The 25899-nt window shown below is 35.7% G+C and overlaps 1 protein-coding gene across 1 annotated transcript in view; it reads left to right on the plus strand.

The window, feature by feature from the left end:
• The window catches only part of GBE1 (1,4-alpha-glucan branching enzyme 1), a 132657-nt gene that overhangs the window by 43266 nt on the left and 63492 nt on the right, over positions 1 to 25899 (plus strand). Inside the window, exons 4-7 of the mRNA XM_031058118.1 lie at positions 9790 to 9915; positions 11623 to 11758; positions 14304 to 14394; positions 15490 to 15699. Coding sequence (XP_030913978.1) covers positions 9790 to 9915; positions 11623 to 11758; positions 14304 to 14394; positions 15490 to 15699 — 563 coding nt within the window. The remainder of the gene's footprint in view (positions 1 to 9789; positions 9916 to 11622; positions 11759 to 14303; positions 14395 to 15489; positions 15700 to 25899) is intronic.

Consider the following 25899-nt stretch of genomic DNA (forward strand, 5'->3'; position numbering starts at 1 on the left):
GAAAGAGGGAGACATCTTAAAGAAGAAGAGGTCTTGAAACAGAATTTGAGAGTCCCTATTAAGAATATATAAGCATGGCTGTGATTCTCATGGCAATTGTTTTTGTTTGGAGGATAGGCTCACTTTCTAGGGAAAGCTCCTGACATTCTCTGCAGTGTGGCACAGCCACCCAATTGCAAGGTGCATTCTGCAGCAGTTGTCCTTGATACAAATGCTTTGTAGTTGAGGATAAGTAATACTTAATGCTTGGTTGCCAGTATTACACACTTCATCAGCTTCTTTTCTACTTGACATGGCTTGAAACAACTGTAAGAAGTTACACTTACTGTATGTGTAATGTGCTTTATTATTTTCAAGCCATGCTCTTGTACCCCAAGCCTCTTAACTAAGAGACTAGCAGAATACATAGAGGAATGTTTCTATATTATGCATACAAATTTTTATAGTCTTTAAGCTACATGACTATTTTTATAGTAACTTGTTTCTGATTAAGTAATAGTTTTCAAAATCAGGATTCTAGATTGAAAGAAAAGTTTTAAGGCTTTCCCTCAGCACAGATGTGTGTTTTCCCTTTGTGAAAATAAACTTGCTGTCCCTCATACCTAATAATTCTGCCCCTGTGTAGCTAACAGTTATAAGTCCATGTACTTGGGTGATGAAGTGAAGTATATTCTATACACTTAACTGTTAAAACCAATTGGGAATGTTTCTGTGTGATGTTGCTTTCAGTTTTAACAACTCTTCTAAGGTTTCCTGGGGTTTGACAGTTTGATTTTCCTATGTTATTTTTATTTGCATAGATATTTTTAATTCTAGGCTACTGGCTCCATCTTTTGAATTACTTTTTTATTCAAATAGATAAATACAGCGCTTTTGGTTTTTTTGCTACTACTAGTTTCTCCTAGTTTTCTAAGAAAAGAACAAAAATAGAAAAAAGAACAAAAGCTTTCCTTTTTTACCTGATCTAGTAAACTGGTTAAAGATGTTCAGAAGTTCTGCAATGCAATTGAAATACTTAAATCACAAATGGTGCTGCATCTCCCTCTTTTGGAAAATCAAGGCATGACTCCATGACTTGGCTTAGAATATAGGCTTTATCTTGATTGTATTTTAGCCTTACTTTATTTTCTTTCCTTGAGGGAGAATGGAATGGGGAAAGAAGGGGGAATTGTGAACAAATATTTAATATCCATAAGTTTAGATTGCAATAGCTGATGTGATATATTTACAAAGCAAATAAATCTCTCTCCAATGATTTTTGAATGGCACAGATTTGTCTGCACAACTTTGTTAAACATGTAAACCACCTAAAAAGTACTGTTATGTCTGATAATTAAGGAATATTTTTTTCAATATTTGATATCAATGCTTGTCCCTTTAGCAGATTTCTTTTTCAGAAAAAAGTTAGGAAGAGAAAGAGCAAACCAGACAACTGGTTTGTATCATCTGACTCAGTTTTGATAGTAATCGTAAATTGATCAGGAAAATAAAAGCTTGGGGGAAGGAGTAATGTGACTAGTGTTCTATTACTTTTTCTTTCCAGTGTAACCAATTTGCAATTTAGGAAGGAGAACAGCCTGGAAGAAGCAACATGCTGTCCATTCTTTCCAGAATTTCATTTCAAGGTTTATGATCAATTCACCGTAAGGAAATAACTTCAGTCTACAAGCATCTTGACAGATAAACTTGATTTCTTGGTTATTTGGAGCAGTATGAATAGACTATGGTAAAGTTTTTCAGGGGAAGTTGAGTTCTGGAAAGATCTCCCACATTCTGTGCTTCTTGCCCCTCCAGTTTGGGTGAAGGTTCATTTGGGAAGGTACTCCTGAGCTGGGGAAGCTGAGGTGTTGAAGAGCTTCTGATTAATTTATTTCCTTGCCGCCTCTCCTGAGCCTTGTTACAGGGCTGTGCAGGAGCAAGAAGAGTGAGGCATTAATGAGCTGTGTTTGCTTCTTTATTTCTTGCCTTTTATTTCTGAGACTATATAAGAGAAAAATTTATCTGCCTTCTAAAAATCTATCAGGTAAAGGGAGACAATTAAGGAATAATGCTCTTTACCATGCTGTTCGATCCCAAATTTTCGTCAGACTTTTGTATTTTCATCTAAAGCTGCTTTAAAGTGAAATTTCAGACAAGAAACTCTAGATTCCAGTCCTGGGCTCTGCAGCAAGTTGCACTGTTTTCAGGAAGTGTTCTGCTGTGGTCCTATGCATTAAGAACCAAACATACTGAAGTACTGCCTCCAGATTCCAGTGCTTCTCTCACAAACCAATGCTGACCTGTAGAAAGGGAGGAGTTGCTCTCTGGTTTCCTCTGTGCTTGTGAGGGGGTGATGTGATTTTATTTGGCCTCCATTTACACTGCCCACTGATTCATAAGAACCATGTTTTCTATCCTGGGTGCTAAAGTCAGGATTGATTCTTTTTGAGGATGAGTAGGAGAGGCAGGGGTGCAGAGGGAGCGCTACTTTCAGCTGATAGATTATAGCATGGTGGGAGTGGGTCTCTTCTCCAAGGTAACAGGTGACAGGACAAAGAGGGAATTTCCTCCAGTTGTGCTGGAAGAGGTGTAGATTGGGTATTAGGAAAGAGTGGTCATGCATTGGAAGTCGTGGAGTTGAAGAAAACACAGAAGTTTAAGAAACACATGGATAGAGCACTTGGGGACATGGTTTAGTGGTGAGCGCGGTGCTGGGCTACCTGTGGGACTACCTGATCTTTTCCAACATTAACAACTCTAGGATTCTGTTTCTGGAGCAACTTGAGGGTGTTGAGAAAAGGATGCACAATTTAAGGAAAAGGAGAATAACAGGTTTGTATTGGTGTCTTGAATGCAGGACCTGTCTTTGAACAGCATTTATGAAATCAAATTAAGACCAGGTTTTCTCATCGCACCAATGTGTCCAAAGTATATTGGGTCAGATTCTTTTGTATTCTTGGAAATTTGTGGGGCTTTTTCTTGGTTACCCTATTTATCTACAGCAAAAAAAAGTAAAAATGTAAACTTTTATATTCTACAGAGCACATTATGCTTAAAAAACCCTTCATATTCAAGCAATTGTTTTCAGTTTTCATGTACTTTTAGAAAAACTGAGGGAGGAAAATACCTTGATGCTAAATTTCTAATAAATTTCATGTAGTAGAAAAACCTTGTTATGTTATCACAGCATCTAATATAAACTTTCTAGGGAGTCTTTAAGAGTTTATCCTGCCCATGTTTTATGTTTTGTGTTGAACTTGCTTTTAAGTCAGATGCGTGTTACTGAGATGAAATGATATTTCCACCTGTATTCCTGTGGCTTTTATATTTGGATAATTTTGTGTCAGAAATGAATAGATCTGAAGGTAATGAAATACTGTAGATTGTAAAGTACTGAAATAATAGCTTATTGCCCTTATATAACAAGTCACTTCCATTTCCATATTTATATTAAAGCTAGTCCACTCTCTCATTTTATTAGCTATTGTTGGTTTGATGGCCAATTTAATTTCATCATTGTATTAAAAGCCACATATACCAAGAATCATTCTAAGTGTTTTCAAGCTATTAAAGTAATGAAATAATAATACAGCGTTTCAGAGCAATTTATTGGCTTGCATATATTCATCAGTTTTTTAGTTATCGTTTTGTTATTTTCATTTCCTCAGCTGGAGTATAAATGATAAAGCACTATATAACAAATTTCTCAAACAGCAGAACTGTGTCCAAATTCTTTATATATATATATTTTTAAGAACTTTATAATTTTTAAAGAACTTTAAATCAACATAAATGTCTGAAGAGTAAGGAATGGCAGCATTTTTAGTTCTAATGTTTCAGCTTGTCTCCTAATTAGTGGAAACAGAGGCAGACACCTTATGGAAGCACATGATAATTGAATTAAATAGATTAGATGCAGGAACTGAAAGCTAAAGGAGTGGTTGCTGAGCAGAGTAGTTGTCTGATCTTCTGCAACTGTCTCTTGAATTATCCTCTCACACTGTTCTGAAGATCTTTGTGTACACTGGGAATTTAGGTAGCCAAATGGAGCTGATGTGAAGAGAGGATGAAGGTAGGTAAACACAAAGAAAAAAGGGACATTCATAGACATACATGAATTTTAAATGTGGTAATTTGTGTCCTGTTACTGCAGAGTTTCGTTTGTCATAACAATAGCACAGGCGCATCAAGCTCCATTTTTACACATGGATTTACTTTTTATCATTTTTATGAAGTTTTATTTGTGACAAAGCTTTTAAATTTTTTGTGAACCTTTCATACTTTTTATCATTATAGATTGTCAAAGAAAAAATGTGTGGTGTCTGTTCATAAAAAGCCAGCAGATTCCCTGAGTCACAGTAGGTTGAAAATTGCCTGAATGTAAGCACAGAGTTTTCCTTTAAATGCCCCAAGACATCCAGAAGGAATTGCTGGATGTGCTGTGGGTGATATAAAAGGCCTGTGTTATTTTGGAAAGGCAGAATAATGGGATACCCAAGAGTCTCAAATGCCTGAAAAATCAAGGCCTTTCAATCTCACTTGTCCTGCATTGCCAGCATCATTACATTAAATGAGACCTATTGCAGCTGCTGAATTGCTCCTTTGTGTTATTGCATTTTCTTTATGATACTGGACTGACTTCAAAGTGATGGTTTCCCCTTAACTGTAATAAACTGCTTTTGAGAGTTCCAAACATCATCAAACAGACTCATAACCCCTATATTTAATTCTATCCTACAACCCACTCCCCATTCCATTAATTTCCTATCTTCTAGTGGATGGACACAGAACATGTTGTCACTTTGGTACTAGTGTTATTGTGGGGTTTAAGTCCTGCTTTGTCTTCCAGCAGTCCAGCATTTGGAAAATTGGAATGAACTTTTGCACACCAGGTTTCACATATCTTCAAAGCCGTTCTTTGTTGGTTATGTTTTCTCTGGCTACAGCCATACATTTGTTTTTATTGAAGTCTGAAAGTTTTTCAGAATTATTCACTTACTAGCACTGATGCCATAAAACTCAGGTTTAAGGTCATGTTTTTTCTATGTTGGGTATACTCATCTGTGAAATCCACAGCACTTATTACAGTGTTTTGGATGCTAAGCTTTAGGATGCTGTACACTTCAGACAGAAACTTTGAAAATACACCCAACATCCCTTTAATGGAAAATGTATATACCAAACATAAATTTTTAACCTTGCATACAAAAGATGTACAGCATAGGTTGAGGTCTTCACTTCTGTTGTTTTGCAGCTGTACTTATATAAATTGTGTGTCTGTGTCATGTCCATTTTTAGAGCAAATTGACTTTTTAATGCCAGGTTTTGAAGGACATTTTCATTCTGTCTTCCTGACACTTATTTCTGTGAGATCATTTATTTACATGTATTTATATCTCACTTGGAAGCCAGAATCATGTGACATTCAAAGGTCACATCAAGGATTTTGAATGTTTACCACTAGGGGAGGTGGGGAAAAACCCTAAGCTATTTAGGTGAGCTATTTTTAAAGTTGATGTAGGCAAATTCAGCATGACTTACTTTGAATTTCCTACATTCTTGTGTTAGAAGTTTCCAATGGGAAAGCCATCATGGAGACTCTGGAAACAGGGGGAAAAAACCTCTTTTTGGTAGTTCTAAACAGGCTTGCTGTTTTAAGATGCTTCCCTCTCGGCACACAGACACATAAAAAATCATGATGTTGTCCATGTACTATACAGTTTGATAATATATTACTTTATCTCATGTTTCACACAAAGAGGTGGTTAATGTAGATGGTGGCAAGTTCTTTATATCTATTATTTTGTATTTGTTTCATTCTGTCTAAATGGATGTATTAGTTTGTGTTAGAAACTTGGATTTCCTTTTTTCCCCTCACTTGTCCTCTTGTTGGAGTGTTTTCTGTAACGATAGGATCAAAACTGCAGGGATAATTTTTACCGAGGATTTTCTTTCACTTAAGTCTAACTAACTGTAAGAGAGGTTGTTTGTGATGGGGGGCTAAGCTTTTGTCAGTTAGCTTGGTGTACTTGGCATGGGTTTCATGCTATAGCATTATGAATTTTAAAAGCTTTATTTAATGGGGGCTGTAGTTTTTATATCAAATGGTGGGATGTGCCTCCTCATATACATTGAGGAATGATCAGGGACATGCCTTGTGAAAATGAAGTAGGTAAATCCCAAGGCCAGTTTGAAAAAGCCTAATTTAATGAACATCATGGTTTTATATCTGTTCTTTAGAGAACAATTTTTTGAGTTAATTAGAAAATGTAAAGTCAGCAATAAAGTCTTGATGAACTAAGTAGTAGCTGGTTAGGCTGCAACTTTTATGAATTTGTTTTTACTAATTTCAAACTAATTTGGAGGAAAAGTACAGTATCTGTTAAACTGATTTATAGGTACTCTGTCAAAAGTGCTGTATAATGACTATTCAGTATTCCTTGTGCATGTAAAATCTGTAACAACTCATTTAGAGTATACACAGCAGCTAATTTTTATATCTGGACACTGCAGAGAGGGACCCACAAGTCATAATTTGGGGTGAGTGGAGTAGTATTCACCTGTCTTTGTTTTATGTGTGCTTTATAATTTTACTCCTTTTATTATTATATTATTATATTATTTTACCTATATGTAATTGTTTCAAGAAATAGCAAAGCAAATACAGGAATTAAAGCTGTCAGACTGTTTGCATTAGAGTTATTTTTGTCAGTCTTGGGCTGAACTACTATTTATTTTATGGTGCCATTTAGTTTTTTCCTGTTCCTGTGATCATGCTTCAGCTAAGCATGGTGATGTGAGAGTTCTGTCTCAAGAAACTTCAGAAAACATTATTTGGAATTTTTATTTCTAACTTTTTAAATAAAAAAATTATACAATATTAGGAGAGACGAAAAAGATGATTGAGTACAGAGCTTGATAATTAAGCCTAGGAGAGACTCTGTAAATGGTATTCACATAAAATTAAGGAAAGTATTAAGCATAGCAACATAGAATTGAAATTGCCAGGGATGACTTGATAGATCTGTAAGGACACTGTGTTGATTATGTTTCTGCAAACCAGAGAAGGAAAGGACTCAACTTGACCAGCTCTGGTGGTGTACTGATTGTTTTTCTTGACTCTGCTTTCTTTGTGCACAGCCCATTATACTCAAAAATCACAGCAACAAATGAGCAAAATTAAGGTTTCTACTGTAGGGGTGAGATTAATCTATAGCCATGGTTGGATATATTTGAAAATTTTTTTTAAGACCACCTACACTGTAAAGAAAGCAACAAATAAATTTTATGATTACTTGTTTAAAATAAGTGCTTCCCCACATTTTTTGAGATTTTTGATATTAGCATGGTTAAATTTCATTATTTCTACTTTTGGATAAATGTAGGGTTGGACTCTATGATCTTAAAGGTCTCTTCCAGCCTTGTGATTCTGTGATAACTTTTTCTTTTGAGCATGGGAGTTGTCTTGTATATTTGCATAATAGAACTGAAAGCAAAGTTTTAAAATGAATGAACCCAAAAATTTAGATTGTGAGCCTTAAAATAGAGCAGACTCTAAAGTTGTAAGACTGTTCAAGTGTGTAAACCCAACCTGTAGATTTCCACAGCTTGTTTATGACTCTACATTATTACTATCATAATATATGACAGATAAATGGATGTATTTCTAGGAAGTTTTAGTTTTATCTTTTAAAACTATGTCTTTAAAAGTTGATAGAAACTTATATGATTTCCTGTTAGTCTCTCAATTCCTGAAAAGTGTAACCCTTAAGTTTGGCTTTGTTGATGTTTTGATTCAATGCAGAACTAGCACTTGAAAAAATTATTTCTGAATAAATGCTAAAACAAATGCACTGGTGTCTCACAAATAAAGGAAAATAAGGTCAATTTAAGTGACTACAGAACAACAGAAGTTCTTATACTTTGTCAGAAGGATGGGATGCAGAGATTGGTTGTGCAGTATAACTGTAGCAGTATAAGTTGAAAAAGTGAAATAACTGATGGTTGGCCATTTAAATGGTTCTCTGATATCTTTTTTTTTTCCTCCTAACTTTTTCATTGCTTAATGGCTTTAATTAAAGGCAGTATGTGACTGGATTAATATAGCATAATAAAGAAATTTACATTTCCCCCCTCCAGTATCATTTTTGGATTAAACCAGTACTACAGCTAATTAATGTTCTGAATGTAGATTAATTACTTCACATTTCTTAAATGTGCCCACCCTTCATAAGCCTGTCTAGTATGAATTATGCTAAAATATTAGAAAAAAGGAATGCCAAGATGAGTAGGTTATTATATGCAGTAATCATCTTATTTCTGTGATGGGTAAATTGGGACAAAATAATAAAAGAAGCAATAGCACCATCAGAAGTGTGATATGAGAGAGAGGAGATAACTTTTATTATTTTAAGAATAATTTGCAAATTGTCAATGCTATCAGCAAGGAGGATCTTCACAGTGTTGATAGAATTTGCAGAAATACTCTTTGGGTCAGCTTTGCTAGTGCAGCTAACAGAAGAAATTTTCCACGCAGCTTTACAGTATTTTGCAATAACTTTCTCAGCTTTTTCTGGTGAGGTTTTTGATATGAATTGCTCCATTTTATAAAACCTATTTTAAATTGTTGGAGTTTGACTGCTGTCCCTCAGTACACAGTATTATTTCTTCCTTGCCTTATTCTATCAGCTTCCATTAACCATCTGCATATACATATTTTCTTCTTTGTTGATCTACATGACCTTTAAAAGGTCCCTTTCAACCAAACATGATTCTGTGATCCTGCCTTCTTCCATGACTGGGTTAAGGATACAAATAATCTATCAAAACAGTGAAAGACACTTGCCAGAAGTGAAAAGGCAATTCTTTGACAATTTCACCTTCCAGACTACCTGTTAGGAATTGAGAGCAAAGACAAGTCACTTTTTTAAACCAAAAAAATGAGAAAGGAGTGGAAAAAATCCCAATCCCAAAAATCCCTTTCCCTTTTTCATAGTTTTTCCTACAAAAAATAAAAAGCCCTGTAAAACCAACAACCAAACTGAAAAGTCTCAGTCATCGCTTTCTTAAAAAAAAGCAGAATTAAGAATTCTGTGCGTTCACTTGCTTGTACATTTCTAGGTTCTAAATTTGCAAACCATCTGTGTTACTGTTTTAGTGGCAGCCAAGATACCAAGCAAAACCAGAGTGGTGCTGTTCCTTCTGTGCTGAGGGGAGTTGGGATGGGGTGGGAGGATGTGAGAGAGGTGGAACTTTTTCTTCGCCTTGACCCAAAAACTGTCCTGTGCTTCTTGAGTTGTCTGTGGTTCTGGGCTATGTGACATTGTTAAGGACACTCAGAGCACGGAAAAGAAGATGGAATTATGATATTAAAATTGCCTTGCTAGATTGTTTTGTTTGTCACGTTAAACAAATCACAGTTTTCATCCTATTGGCATAATACTGCATGTCTATTTAAATTTATCAGAACATGGAAAGGAAATAGCAATGACAGGGTAATTAGGGAACCTAACAGAAATCCATTTGGGAAGGCTTTTTCTCCCATTACCTGTATAAATCTTATGTATATTCTCACCTTTCAGCTCTTGCTGGTGAACATCACTCCTGTGTGACATGTCTGGTTTACTGTCCCTTTGCAAATCATCCCTGTGGGCAGGGTCATTCTTCCTTCTCTTGACTTGCATTGTGTGTTTGTGTGTTCTTTAAATTAAATTTCTGTCTAGTCTACTATTTCATCCTGTGCTGTGGCTTGCATAGAAGGCGTTCTGTGAGTTATAAGTGACTGCCTGCATATGTTGTGTTATTTTATAGGTGGTGATTCGTGCTCAGAACGGCGCCCTCCTCTATCGTATTTCACCCTGGGCAAGATATGTGGTCCGTGATGAAGACAAAGTGAATTATGATTGGGTTCACTGGAATCCACCACAGTCATATATAGTAAGGCTTCAATATTATTTTCAAGAGGTGTATCATGTTATCTTTGTTACCATGTTTGGAAGAAAATAAAAGGAAATAGCAAACTAGTTAAAAGAGCTGAGAGATGAAGGGCTTTTCTTCATGGCTTTGACAGAAATAAATGACTCTAATGATGGATGTTTTTGAGCTGCTTTTCCAGCCTCCTGTAGAATATATAAAAAATAGTTATTAATGTGGTATTTTAAAGTTGTTTTGCCACCTGTTGGGCAAGATTGAAAGGTATTCTGGGACAAGATGGCTGTTCCTGGTAGGGTGGAGAGCGGGGAATTATCAGTACTGGATTTAAGGACTGGTTATCTGCAAATGCTCAGTACTCAACACTAGGTTAATATTCCATGAAGTCAGCAAAAACTTCCAAAATAAGGTGCCAATGCTCCAGTCAAATCCTGATTTCTTTATATCAGGAAAATCCCATTATTGAATGTAAAGCCTTCTTTTTTCTCATGCGCTGGTGTAAAGGAGAGAACTCTTTGCATCATATATGAAAAACCCTAGGAGAACATTTGGAAACTTCAGACTCTCTGAGTGATGTTGTTTCGTGTTAAACTTTTTCTTGTCTTCCCTGAAAAATGGTATGCAGTGGTTTTGTGTTAGAGATGCTGTAACCTCTATCTTGAGTTAAATTTTTGCATCCACCTCAAATTATGAAGCAACTGCTTGAGAGAGGAAAAGGTTACTGGCATGGAAAATATTTTCTTTAAAAATAGATAACATAATGTACATTAACTCTTGTTAAAGTGTGTAGTCTATCAATTTAGTGGCCTGCTCTTTGTATGATGCTCTGTGACGTCTCAATGTCCACAAGAAAAGGAATGGGTCAGGATTTGGGAATGCAGTGATTGGGATGACCTAGAGTGAAAAAGAGGCTTGAACTTTTGGGTGCAGATAAGGCCTTACTGAAAAAATATAAAAGTCCTTTTATGAATAGTAGAGGTGTCCAGTGGAAATAAATCACAGGAGGCAAGCCTCAATCAGAAGTTTTTTCCTTCACAATGTTCCTTTAATTTCTGTTTACATGTTTGTATTCAACTAGTTTTGTTCTACGTTTTCAAAATTTCACCTGAATAATAAACTAACAAATAGATATTAACTTCAATGGCCTCTGTATTCTTCAAATAATTTTCACCCATCTAGAAATGCTGTGTACTTCTCTCCAGACTCAGGATTTTTAAATTACATTTTAATCTTAAGTATTTACAATATAAGTGATTCTGTGCTGTGGAACTGTATTCTTTAGGAATAACATATTTATAAATTTCAGATAAGACAGCGATTTCATGTACCTGCAAAAAGCAGGTATGCTTCAAAAATGAAAGCCTATCTTACTATTTTCTCTATTTTCAAACAAGTTTCATAGTGATTCAGAAGGACATCAAGTGAAGGGGCTACTATCAGTTTGAACACTGAAATGTATATTCTTTTAAAAAGAGTATAACAAAAGTGTTGAATCATGAATGTCTAGTTTCTTGTTCATCAAGGACATTATTTTCAAACAGACATTTGCTTTAACAGTTTGAAATGGTCAATGGCTTCTGAAATGTTTAGAATACTCTTAGAGGAAAAACAAAATAAACCTAAATTGTTTTTCATCTTGTACAAATCATGTGATTATGACAACACTCCTAAGCTGTTCCTAATGACAACTCTGTTTGGTTTTTTTTCTTATAGCATAAGAATCCTTCTCCCAAGCGATTAAAAAGCCTAAGAATCTATGAATCTCATGTGGGAATTGCTTCCCCAGAAGGCAAAGTAGCTTCTTATAAAAACTTCACATACAATGTACTGCCTAGAATAAAGGATCTTGGTAAGTAATACCAGAAATGCTCGCAGAGATAATACTTTTGTGCCTGTGCTTGTTAGAAAGGACAACTGTCAAGTATCTAGAGGTTTTTTGAATTTCCCTGTTATAAAATTAGATGCTATAAAAACAGATTCTTAGGTGAGCAAAAATTATAAACAAGTCAAATCTATGGAGGACAAACAAAGACTGAAATAGAATATGTGAATTAAAGTCTATTCCAGATTTTTAAGTAAAATATGGTTATTAAAGCCCAGATAAGTATTGTAAGTTAATTTGCTTTTGGTATGGTTTGCTTTCAGCTTGAAAAAGGATCTGTTTTTGTGACAGTCTTCAGAAAATACTTAATTGGTTCTACTAGTGTAAAGCTTAATTCTAAGGAAGGACAAAAGAAATACCTGAATATTCTTTGTTTTGCCGGAATATGTATGCTAGACTTTTTTTATCTCTGAACAGTAGCTCAGAAGTATCAGAACAAGGAAACTTTAAATATGAAAGACCTTCTTCAGGAAAAGAACTTCTAGTGCATTGGAGAGGATGTGTGAAAGAGCTGGTAACATTATCTCAGGAGCCACAGCAAAACTGGTCACTTCAATTTCACTTTAATTATTTTTTCCCATGGTGTCTTTGCACTGTTTCTGTAATGGACAATGTCAGAAGCTTCTGCCTTGTAATGAAATACATATTTTACACTGCTGTAAAATAATCATGACATCTGTAGCTGAAACCTCTGTTGGATGGTGGCTGTGTTTGTGTTTGATTTTTTAAAAATTCTGTTTTATTTATCAGAGTGCCTGAGGAAGACATTTTCTTGTAGCTTTACATGTTAAGTCAATGTTTTGTGGCTTTTGCCTTTTGGTAAAGTTGAGCTTGCAGGTGGGATGAGGGAGTTTGCACATGTGGAAGATGTTTTGGGTTTTACATTATTTAAAAAGCAGTTTTGGATTTTACATTATATATCTGTGACTCCTTACTGACAAGGAGTTTCACTTGTCCCAGGAAATTAATAGGATTTACAGAGTCTTACAATTTTTTCTTTGTGGAGAAATGTCATGCGAAGGCTGATACAGCAAATAATAAAAAGCAGTATCAAACTTAGGGTATATAGAAATTATAACTAATTTTCCTTCTTGTTTACAATAAGTAAACTCTGTGGGAATTAAGTATTTTTAAAATATATTTTAAGGTCTGTTAGATTCAGTTGTGGAATGTCTTACTTTTTAGGACAAGCTTAAAGACATCACTATATGAGAACTCTAATATATTAGTAGTTTGTAGGAATATGTGCATGACAAATAGCAAAATAAGTAGCAAGCAAATTGAATGAGATTAATTTGATGCAGTGTTGCTGTTTATTTATAAAAATGATGTAAATAAAAATAAGTACAACAAGCCTGAATTACAAACCAGCAATGAATCTGACAAATTGCTGAGCTCACACCAACTGTCTTCTAATAATAGCTCTGGTTTTAAGGAAACAAGGAAGAATAAAAAATCCTACAGCATCCTGTTGAAACTAAGGAATGAAGTGAATATTTTCTTCAAACAAAGTAGTGGTGGAGGTGTGAATCTTAATAACCTGTAGATAAAAACTGATTCTGTAGAGTTCCCTTCCTTAAGAATGCACTGAACTATCTTAGGAGATACAACACAGTGTGTCCCCCAGCCTCCTGGACTGCTTTGGTTCTTGGGTGAACTTGGAACAAAAGCACATTACACTTGTGATTTTTCTTTTTGGAAGACCTTTGTAGAGGGAAGAAATAACTATTAAAGTTGGGAAAAAGTGCTTTTGCTGAATGAAAAAAAAAGGTTTCATATGTCATGAAGTTATAGTATTGTGTCTAAGCTGGAGAGATGTGCCACTGACAGATGGGCCAGCTGGTGGATAAGGAATTAGAAGGATGGTCACACTCAGAGTTTCAGTCAATGGCTTGATATCCAAGTGGACACCAGGGATGAGATTGAAGCAGGGTATATTTAGGTTGGACATTAGGAAGAAATTCTTTACTGTGAGCTTGGTGAGACGCTGGAATAGGATACTCAGAGAAGTTATGGATGCCCCATCCCTGGAAGGGGTGTTGAGCAATCTGTTCTGGTGGAAGGTGTTCCTGCCCATGGCAGAGGAGTGGGAACTAGGGGATCTTTTAAGTTCCCTTCCAACCCAAACCATCCTGTGATTTTGTCATAGTATGTGTAGCCAGTGGCTAACCCTGACTGCAAATGTCAAAAGTTGAAGCAACTCAGGACATGCAGGTTGGGATAACTAATATTCTGAGGTTAAATAAGGATTACACTTATTTCTGTCTGCATCTGGGAGATTCAATATGTGTGGATCACTTGACAAATTGACTGTTTCATCTGCCATGGAGATCACATTAGTATAAGCTATTAGTTAGAATTGCTTTGTGAAGGTTACTGAATCTTTAGGTGTTAACCATTAGGGTCAGAAGCAGCTAAAATGAGAGAAGACTGGAATGGATATGATACAGGTATTGAATACTGTTTTTACTATCCTTAAGGCATTTGTTTGTTATATTTGTTTTTATTATAGGCTATAACTGTGTCCAGCTGATGGCCATTATGGAACATGCATACTATGCCAGTTTTGGTTATCAGGTCACAAGTTTCTTTGCAGCATCAAGGTAAGTTTAAGTGCTCCAGCATCTTCTCTGTTCTTTTCCCTTCCTTCCCATCCATTGAAATCAGTATTGCATGCAGGTGTGTGTTTGCAAGAAAGTGTATAATTGGAGGCAATGGCTTATGTACTTGCTTTACTTTCCTCTTAAATCTGAAATCAATTTGGCACAGTGATCAGCTGTTCTGTGAAACACTTTGGATTGGATACAGACAAAAAGCTTATAAGTAACTTCAGCTACCATAGCATATTCTGAGTAATCCACCTTCAGCAGTCTTTATGCATGGGTTTGGGGTTGTAGAATTCTTGGCAGTAACAAACAGAACTATATCCTGTTCATAATGAACTTTATTAAAATCATGGCTCTGTGTCTTCTGTGGGAACCCTTTCCCTTACAGGCTTGTAACAGACTCTACTTAGACTTGAGGTATAGGGTGAAATTACATGAAAAATTAATTCAGGTAGTTGTTAAGAAAATTATGATAAATGTGGAAGTCATATTTTTTAATTTTTTTTTTTAATCTTAGAGCAGCTCAAGTGGCAACCAGGCTAAATTTAGATAGGCAGTTTTTAACTCGCTTAATTAGATGAAAAAAGGTGCGTTGGGCAGAGGAGATAAAAATCTTTTTCAAAAATAAGAAAATAATGTAGTCCCTAAACCAAATACTAAGCAGGACAATAGCAGATAGTGTATTTTGTGGGCTTTGTGGATGTACATTTGCTTTTGTAATCATTGTGTTACTTTATTCCAGCAATATGAATATATTCTTGTCCCTTATGAGCTAAGGAAGTGTTTAATATTAAATAGAAGCTTAGAGTTGTTTCTGTTATCTTTTATACTGATTTTGATATATTATTAAAAAGGGAAGAATAAAAAAATCTATTTCTGCAAAACATTGTGTGGATGATGGAATTCTTATAAGGAAAAATGGTTTCAAATGTTAGTTTGTAAGCAATAGCTACTGCTTAAGAGGCTGAAAAAATAACCTGTGTACATCTGTGGGGTAGGTGGTGAAGAACTGCTGACTTTGATGTACTTTCCATGATGAATGTTGAGCATTGCCAGCATGAGTCCTGATGGGGCCACGTTGTGTTTTCACAGCCGGTATGGAACTCCTGACGACCTGAAGGAAATGATTGATGTTGCTCACTCCATGGGCATCACAGTCCTGCTGGATGTGGTGCACAGCCACGCCTCAAAAAACTCAGAAGATGGTCTCAACCAGTTTGATGGTACAGATTCTTGTTTCTTCCATTCTGGATATAGAGGCAATCACCAGCTCTGGGACAGCAGGCTCTTTGACTATGCAAAGTGAGTATAAAACATCACTTCAGCTGTGCTAGTGGTTATTATTTCATAGCAATTCTGTTAAAACTACACCCCTCACCAAGCTGGTGAAGTCATTTGGGTTGTTTAACAGTTGTAGAATGTGGAGTTAAATTCCTCTACTTACCTAAATCCTGAAAATCTAACACTAAATGATGTATTTCAATTTCATTAGTTTCTTATCGTCTATGACTACCTAAGTGTGTGTTATATGCCATGTGCATTGTATTATATAATGGTGTAGTTATTTTTATTTAAAAACATTTTTCTATAAATATCAATGTAAATATCTATTATATAAGAGTATATAATTGTGTATTTTATGCATATTATTATTTTCCTGCTATATATAATATGTTGCATATATATATAACAGATAATGTTTGTATATAAAAATAAAATAGTAGGAAAAGCCGATGAAAACTTGTAAGCCCTGTAAATTTATTGACATACTGTCAGGTTGTTGAAATGTAGGAAAAGATTTCCCCCAGGACAGGTAACTCCATTTCAAAGAGCTTCGGGAGGTCAATCAACAATTAATACAAAGCAGGGGTCATTTTCAGTAGACATTTCTAGAGACCCCAGTTTGGGCAAGCTTAATTAACCAGTATAAATACACTGTGTGTCAAAACATGTATTAATGCCACATGATTATTAGTACTTAATATTGTTTACTCTGTATTCTCTGAGGTATTGGGGGCAAGGAGATTGATCTTGTACACTGAATGTTTCAGTGATTTAAATGGAGAAACAGGCACAAGCAGCCAGCATATTTCAGTGTCCTCACATTTGTTTTCTGTTTGTTCATCCTTGAACCACCTTGATCCTTTCCTTTATTTCTCTAAACATTCCACGGTAAGTTTTGTGTAACTTCACAATCTCCTTATGGTGCGTCTTAATTCTGTATAGAATTGATCACTTATTCCAGGATAAATTCTCTTATTTTCCCTCTTGAGATGCATAATCTAGTGTGACCTTCTTATCAATTACCAAGTCCTGTTTTAACCCTTTCAAGGTTACATTTGAATGTTCCTGTGATGGCTCGTCACAGGAACATTCAAAGGTAACCTTGAATGTTCAAAAGAGCAACTGTGGAGTTCTAGTTTCTTGTTAACCTCTTAGTTGTTAAGGTTTTTGTTCTGCAGGTTCAATTTCTTGTTTTTCCCATTTTTCTCCCCTGCTTGCATTGAATGGCCATGGACTGGATGGATATGATTGCGCAGAAGTCATGTTACACATAGCATAGGCCAATTGTTTAATGGAACTCAGTGTCAAATAAACCAAGTGACCAGTGTGAAAACTGACTAGTGCACTTCAATACTTAGTGGGATGAGCTGTTCTTTATTTGGTATTTGTTATTTGGGACAATTTAACAGGTCATTTTAGGGGGAGTTTCTGATGTGATTTATTGTGATTTAATTATTAATTGTGATTTAATAATTCTAAGAAATGCATTTTAGTCTTTCCTATTAAGCTTTAAATTCATACTCAAATCAATCGTATTTCAAAGAATCTTAAAGCTTTCGTATCAATATGATAGTATTAGACATTTTATTTCATTTGATGCTTATAAGTAACTAAAAAGTGTGTGAGTATCTGTAGTGAGAAAATGGAATGTGGTTATGGACCTTCCTCTGTTCTGGTTCTTCCTGCTGGAAAGGAAAGTGGTGCTGGTATTGAGTGTTTGGGGGGATATTTATAAATGAGAGAAACAACCAGCTCCTCTGTAGGTTGCACTTGGCAATGTTAAATATTTCTTCAGAAGCAAAGAATTTTCTCCATGACTTGGTTGGGTCAGTGATATGTACCTGTGGAATTTCTTTTCATGCTATGGCTTTGGAAGCGGTGCAGCGCTGAATGCAGAAAGGGGGAAATGGAAAGAGCTGTGAGTGGGAGAGATGAGATTAGAGAATGCCAAAGAGCAGAGAAACTGAAGCTCTGCACTGGATGACTGTGGGTCCCTTGAAGGTCATTTCCCACCCCTACCCTCTCATGATATGCAACAGCAAATCTGGAGTTCTCTTTTCAAATGGTTGTGGAAACCCTTTCTTCCCCTTCAAGCATAGGAAGCTGTGAACTTTTTCTAGTCATTAAGGGATTTTTTCATCCTAATACTTGAGACAGTAAATATTCTCTATGTATTTGTAGTCAAGTTTTAAGGCTGAGGAGTTATAACCCTCATGATCATTGTAAGTTTCACGGAACTGATTAAAAAATAGCTTGCATTTTTTCCCCTGTTCTTTGTGTGTGCAGGTTCCAAGCAAAACTGTGGAAGAATCAAACTGACATTTCATTGAAAATGTTGCGTTTGGCTTTTTTTTCCCCTCAGTTTAGTATGTATTGGCATTCTGCTAATTTCCATGCCAGTGGATGAGCAGCTCTAGTCTGGATGAGGCAACCATAAAAATCTGTGAGAGAGACTCGAGTTGCTGGCAGATGTTGAAAGTTTGCTCAAAATAAATGACAACAAATACAGTCTGTTGAATGGTCTACAGAAAAGCTTGCTTGCTGAGCGAAATTTCTTCAGCTAGCACAGCCTTCTATCCTGCACAGAGCTTGTACTAAATCCCTTTCCTTCTGCAGTGGGAAGAGCTATTAAATCTTACAGGTACTTAAACATCAAATGCAAAGAATGCTCAATTCACTTTGGAATTGAGAGAAACTAATTCTCTACCATGAAGGAACAGTTGCTTTATCAGTTTAGTCTGTCTACATTTTCTTTGAAAGCCAAGATGTAAGTAAGTTTATCTCACAGCATTTGCAAGATTATTCAGTTGTCTGTGAAGGGGACTGTGAATATTTCCTGTAACAGAATGTGGCAAAAGATCCATATCCATGCTAAAAGGAAAAAAAAAAAGGATTATATCCCTTGTGTATTTAAATACAATTTTTTAGTAAAATTCATGTAAGTAGAGAGTAGCTACAAGAAAAGCAATAGTAAGCCTGTTCCACAGACAGCCTGGGTTACTGTATCTTTGCTACTTAAAAAGTACCATAGTGCTACTTAAAAAGAAAAAGGCATATTTTAAATTCTTCATATTTGAATCCATATTTCTACTAGTGTTGTATGAAGCAGGAGCTTTTCTGTAAACTGTGCACAACATTTTAAAATTATGCTGTTCATGGTGTTGTCACAGGAGAATAACAACTCAATTTCATTGAAATGAGTAATTGCAGATAATTTAGCTGGCCAATAGAATACTTTTTGCTTAACTATTTTCAATAAAAGAATATCAGTACTTTAAAAATCAACCAAAAATAAACTTTTACTTTAATAGTTTTCATAGCTCTTGCACATTCTTGTGAGTTTTTCTAAAATCTAGATCCTGGGCGTTTTTTTCCTCAAATGATCTAATTTGGTGCCTCTTCCTCTCCATCATCTCCATCCTGTCTGTCTATATCTGTGTCCATCCCTTTTCCCTCAGCAAACAACCCACAAACCAGAATTACATAGCTTCAGTGAGAATTGCAGTTGATTTTAACATTTTCTGTTGAAAAACAAAGTTTTCTATAGTTTGCTTTGGTTCCTGTTAATAATTGTGACTTTTCTAGCCCTGAATTCGTGACAGGGAAATGCTTTAGTGTAAAAGGGGTACCTGAAGATCTGGACTGGTACTCCAGTTGGCATTGTACAGTTGATTTTGGAGGAAATTAAAAGTCTCTGTTGTGTTCCTGTTAGAAATAGCTCTCTTGAAATACATGTAAACACCCTCCCATCTTAAGTAAGGATTCTACTGGTAATTAATTTTACACAAGCAAAGTATATTTTTTTCCTCCTAAAATCATATTCAAAGGTTATTCAGCTGCCAGATTCATTAGAAATGATGTCGTACACCCTGGAGACCAGGTGGGATCACAACTAGAGTGGTTGATTGTGTTTTAATTTAAATTCATTTCTCCAAATAGCAAATGTGTCTAAAATAATAATCAGGCAAAACAATTTAAAAATAATTGAGAACAAGATATTACCTAGTAAAGATTTTTCCCACAGCACTACATGAATAGAATGTGTAAATGATGTTGCCCTTCTAGACTTGTTGAGGTCTGAGAGTATTGTTTTGACTTTTAAGGCTTTTCCTGTATTTTCCTTAGCTTTTGTTGGATTCTATTCTGTCTTAAGCAAATTCTGAATGTCAGTTGGTATACTGATATATTTCTGTGAGCCTTTAGGAATTATGGTAGAATTAAAATACAGAAATCATGTGATGCCTTGTGGGTTTTTTTTGTTTGGTTTTTTTTTTGGGGGGAGGGGAGGTATAGTTTTGTTTGTTTTGGTTTTTTAGTACTATGATGCTTTTCACCTGAGCACTTAGACAAAATTTTAAGTTATTTCACAGTCTAGGAGATGAATTTGCTGCAAAGTCAGTGATTGATTTACAATGCAGTTGTCCAGCTTTCTTGAATGCCCCAGTATGATCAGTAAGAGATTATATTGGTTGCAAGGATTGGGGCCAGCAGATGTCCCAGGATCTCCTTTGGGCCTTTTCTGAGGCCTGTTTTCAAGGCTTTTTTAAGACAGGATGTTGTGTTCATATTTTTGGGGTTAAAAATCATAACTAAGCCATATAATGGAAGAAGTCTCCTATTAAGTTTTTTCTTCGTCAGTTTTATGAAGTTTCAAGTGACATCCATGCCAAATGTGCTTTCAAGTGCTACGGGTAGGGTTTAGTGTATACAATAAACACTTTGTCCCATGAGCCACAGTTTTACATCAGGGCAACAGATGACTTGCTAGTCCCCTGCTGCCAGTCCAGATGTTCCCTCCAGCTCAGTTTTCTGAACTGCTGGTGGAACAGCTGATTATAGCTCAGTACTTTTTACTTTTTTTTTCTTCTTTTTTTAATTCAGTTTTTGTTAATGTGTGTTATAAACTGCCATAGCTCAGAAACTGCTTTTAACCTTGCTGTCAGTGCTGCAGAAACAGGGCAGCTGTCATGTGTTGAAGCTTGTGTCTTTGTTCTGGTGTAGGCGGCCTCTTCCCCAGCTTGCCCCTCCAGAGTGGGGTGGGTCACCTGAAGCTTTTTTCCCCTTGTCCTGTGGTCCAGCCTGGGGCAGGTATCTCAGGTGCTCTCTTGCATCTCAAACATCCACCTGTGTTTGGGTGCTGAGACAGTGGCCTTTTCTGCCACCCAGTGTTTAAATCCTGCATAAACCTTAGGCTGTATATTCCGAGGGGAAAAGATCCACTGATTTTGCTTGACTTCAGGATCTGACTCTTTAAAGACATGTTTATCTTCTAACATCTTCAGCAGCTCAGTGTTTAGTTCTTCTTTAAACAGCTGTTATTCACCCAAATTGTTTTTCTTTATTCTGATTGCCTACTTTGCCAGTCTTTATCTGCCACTGAGGTGATGATAGTAGGTGGAATGAATTGGAACATAAATCTTTCAGAGTTTAGTGTTTGGTTAAGTAGGGTACCTGTCTGAGCTCATAATTCTCTGAACATAACTGTTCAGAATATTTTTGGTTTTGTTTTCCTTCAGTTCAGTGGTGAATTCTAAATATCAGTGGTGGTAAAGACTTGTTGCCTTCTTTGGGAGCATCCCCACGGTTTGTAACAGTTTTCAGGATGAAATGGATCCTGCTACTCTTTATTGCTTACATCATTAGCATTTTGAATAGATTTAAGTTGATACTCTGGAGTACCACAGTACTAAAGATTCTGTCTGGTTCCTTGCCTAATGCTCTTAAGGAAAATTGACATGTGATCATGAGATACAGACTGTAGATAACACGTTGTGTGTGTTTTTGCCATCCACCTCAGGGGCCCTTTATTGGCATATGTTGTAGAGTGCAAAGATTTGACTGCCAGCTTCATGCACACAAAGGATAGAAAGGATTTAAAGGCTGCTAGGACACTCATTGCTTCTGAGATGACACCTGAACAGACTCTGCTGGCCAGGCAGGTGTCAGTCAGCTGGGAGAAAGGAGGCTGCCACTACTTGTCACAGACCCTTGATGGTATTGGGTTGTCCTCTTCACTGTTTTGTGCCTTTCCACGTTCTTCCTTTTGAATCCTAGTGCTCCTAACAAACCTGTCTGTAACTTTTTCTTGTCTAGTTCTAATCTAAAGGTTTTTCAGGTTTCTCTCGGTTAAGGAATTTTCTTAGGAGTCTAAGCTGTGCAGGTTTTGAGACACAGGAAGAGGAGAGGGAAAAGCAGGCGGGGTGGCTTGAGCATAATTAGTGAATTATATCCAATTGACTTCCCAGAGTGTAAGAACTGAAGCTTTTTCTTCTGCAGCTTCTGAGGACTTAGAAGGGTGCAGATGACATTCTCCCAGCTGCATTTCCAATGCCATGCCATGGTTGTCACAAATATGTTTTCAGTGGGGAGAATCTTTGGCCATAATTCCAGCTAGACTAAAGACAGTGCAGTGAGAGTTGACAGAAAGAGATTCTCAGTCATGTGATGTCTTTTTGGCATATTGTTGATTCTAGGGTAATTACAATAGAACAAGGATGTAAGTTGTGTTTCATTATGTAAAACATAATGCTGTGCTGATTTTAATTCATTTCCTGCCAGTCTTCCTCTACCAAATTAGTTTGGGAAAGCTCTGTATTTAAAGATCTGCATAATATGCATTGGAATTTCATTTGGCTGGCAAAGATTATTTCTTAATGACTGTTTTAAGGAAGCACTGCTTGCAGCATAATAGTGAGATTTTCATTCTTCCCCTCACCCCTCATAAATTTAATTATTTTGATTAAAGATTGTTTCTAAAAACACTATTTGCCTATGATCCTTAGTGCTCTGTTTCTAATAGACTGGATTTTGATGGTGACTGTGACAGTATAAAAGTACTTTATAAAATTTAGACTTTAAACTTTAAGACCTTTCATGCCTAAAAATCCTTGTTTCTTTTTGTTTTCTTTTAGTCATCATTATAAATGCTAGTAAGCAAACACTTTCAAGTATGGGGACATTGCAGTTTATAAATTGCCTTTTTTGAAGGGAATGATTACTGAAAGCATTCATGAAAGAGATGATATACATAGGAACTTAACGCAATGTAATTGTAAAAATTGAAATAATAGTGCAAAAAAAAAGTTTCAGCCATGATTCTATGATTTATAGTACATGCAGTTGAGAGCTGCTGTATAATTGCTTTACTTTTTAATTTTTAAAGTTTTTAATTAAACAAGCTTAATTGTTTTACTGTACTGTACTTTGGTATAACCGACTGTGAAGCTTTAAATCCATACGTGCTCTGAGAGTTTCACATAAGAATCCATGTAGCTTTCTTTGAAGTGTCCCGTTTCCCAAATTAACCTCCAACATAGCATTCAAAGCTTTGTGTAAAGTTCCAAAATTGTAGCTGCACAGAAAATGTTACAGCAATAAAGCAAGATATTGAAATGTGAAGAAAGGCACACTGAAAAGTTGCAGTCAATTGTTCTAAATTTTGTCAGGTAGCACATTTTGAAATATAGAAGTGACCACTTGTAGCCACTTAAATTCAATCATATCTTGAATAAATACAGTCACGCTTACATGAAGTTGATTATGGTATTTCAATACATATCTAAAATTAGCTAAGATTCAACACATTGCAGAGAATCATTTTGCATCAGTCCAAATGCAATAATGGTCTTGCATTTAGTATTCTACACTTGAATTGACAATTCTACAGCATTCTTAAGTGATTGCTGCAGCAGTTTACATGAGCAGCATCTGTTGTGAATAGAAGATTGTGCTGGAGAAAAGGCTGATGGTTGTACAAGTTTGAGAAGAATCCACAAATGAAATGAGGGATGTTGACTTTCTTCTGATAGGGTTTTAATCCAAAGAAATTAAGCATTGGAGGAAAATTAACCATGGTACAACTCACAGCAGGGAAAGAAGATGGAAGCATTAAGACAACTGTTGAGGTTTTTTTTTTTGTTCTATGATGTATATGTTATATAATGCACAGATCCGCTTGAATCTGTTTTTTGAAAACTCACTGTAAAGAGCATAAAATAAATAACTGGGGGAAAAAAATAAAGGCTATGTCTACAAAGTAGAAAACAATAAGAATGCTGTAGCATTTCCAAAAGTCAGTAGTGTTTGTATGGCCAGCAGATCAGAAATAATCTGCAAGTAATTATGTTGATCCGATATATTACTTCGAGTTTTGAAAGGGATGCGAAGTTTTCTTGAGAATGGCATAAAGACAAAAGTTCCTGTTTCTGGAAGGTGATTGGAAGTGGAGATAGAGAGCAATGCACACAACAGGGCTGGGCAGCTTGCTGCTTCGGGGAGTAGCTGTCTCTGTCCAAATGAATTGCTTCCCACCTGTAGCCACTCACTGAGATTCAGCATGGGATGGGACTGTACTGCTGATAGCTTGCTAAAAATCAGGGAATTTTTATAAGGACATACTCAGCTGTATATAAATGTTTTCTTTAGGGGTTGTTTAAATGCCATAATGACTTTGGAACTGTTGTTATTTAAAGAAATTTTGTTAGAGTTGATACTTAGGAAATTATTGGTGAAATTGTAAAGAAGATTGAAAAAATGGTTCTACTGTTCCATTATAATAGTAATGGATGGACAGGGAGCAGCTTTTGGCTCTGTTCTGGCTGATGTAGTTATAGGGCAAGTTAGAAAAACTGAAATAGTGTATCATGTCAGACATGTCCTAATGAATAAGGACGATAATCTACTAAAAGCTTTATCCCTGGGAACAAAGCAAATTGTTCTATACCAGGTCAGGAAAAAAGAGTGGTTTGTGGTTTTTGGGTTTTTTTAAAAGCATATAGTACTTCCTTGGCTATATTCCCCATGGATTGACTTTGGGTCTCCTTGTTGATAAGGGGGCTCTTTACCCAATATTTGTATATATCTATATTGCAATTCCTTGTCAGCTCTTGAAAATTGATATGAAGTTATTTGGAAAAAAAAAATTAATTGCCCGTTTGATTAATTAATAGTTTAGATAGTTGACACAAGTTTTTCTAAGTTATTCTACTGCAATTAATGAGTTTATTTCAGGCGGAGGGAAACAAGTGTACAAATAATACTTTGGAGACCTTACCCCTTGATTTATTTAGTGTTACTGCACAATAATTAAGTCCTGTCAAGTGTAGTTTTAAGAATAGATACATGTGGACTAATGAACAAGAATGAAAAAGCACATCCATAGTCACTACTATGTGCTCTTGTAATTTTTTTTCTGTAGGAGACGACTTAATTTGTTCAAACAAAGAGCTGAGTATTAAGTTCTCTGAAGAATTTTGAAATAAAACTATGGTTTTGTGTATATATAATATATTTAGTCATTGCATGAATAGTGTTTAGCTGAGTATATTTATCAAAAGGCTTCACAATCAAGAGAAGAACTCTCTTTGTGGTCTTTATTTTTATTCTTTATTCCTTTAAGATATGTGAAGAAAGTAAAGTAATGACTGTTGTCACTTTCCTGATTAAATAAACGCATAAGATTGCCTCTTGGCTGCAGGGATTTATGTAAACACCATAGAATTTGTCATTTCATGATGTGGAGTGAGGCCATTTTCCTTTCTCTTTGTCATAAAAAAAAAAAGTTGGACTCTACAGCCTGTGTTTTTAACCCACAAAGCTTCAGAAAAATTGGTACTGTTCTTTGTTTTTTTTTTTCCTTCAGTGCTTTATGTTCATTAACTTTTTCTCTTGCTGTTTGTATTTAGCAACATTTTGGTTGCAATGTAGCCCACCTTTGGTTAGGGCATGATAATTTAGAACACATTTTAGCACAGGCTTATTATTAGTAGTGTATTTAAATTTTCTTAGACAGTTCTCCAGTAGAGTGATAGAGAAGTTGGTGTCTTTTGAGGAAAGAATCCATTTTTCATTAGCCACAACTGGAAGTGAAATGAGTACAGTATTATATGTTCATACCCTGACCTTTTGCAAGCAGGTGGAAGCAGTGCTAAATTCTCCTGTGTCTTCCCTCCATTCTCTTCTTGCCCAAAGGCAAAAGAAAAAAAAAAGGGGACGAAACCATTTAGGTTACTGTTTCACTTATTATGACACCAAGTTAGTCAGGCTGCTAAATAATTAGAATAATAAATAATAACAATAATAAATAGAATTTTTCACACAAAGGAAGTATTATAGGTACTTCACTGGCTTCAAGTGTCAAGTTTATCTGAATGACATTTTGTGACTGTAAATGTAGCCACAGCTACGAGCCAAAAACATTTCTTATTATGAATTATATTG

This window comes from Geospiza fortis, unplaced genomic scaffold, assembly GCF_000277835.1.
Source record: "Geospiza fortis unplaced genomic scaffold, GeoFor_1.0 scaffold72, whole genome shotgun sequence".
NCBI lineage: Eukaryota > Metazoa > Chordata > Aves > Passeriformes > Thraupidae > Geospiza > Geospiza fortis.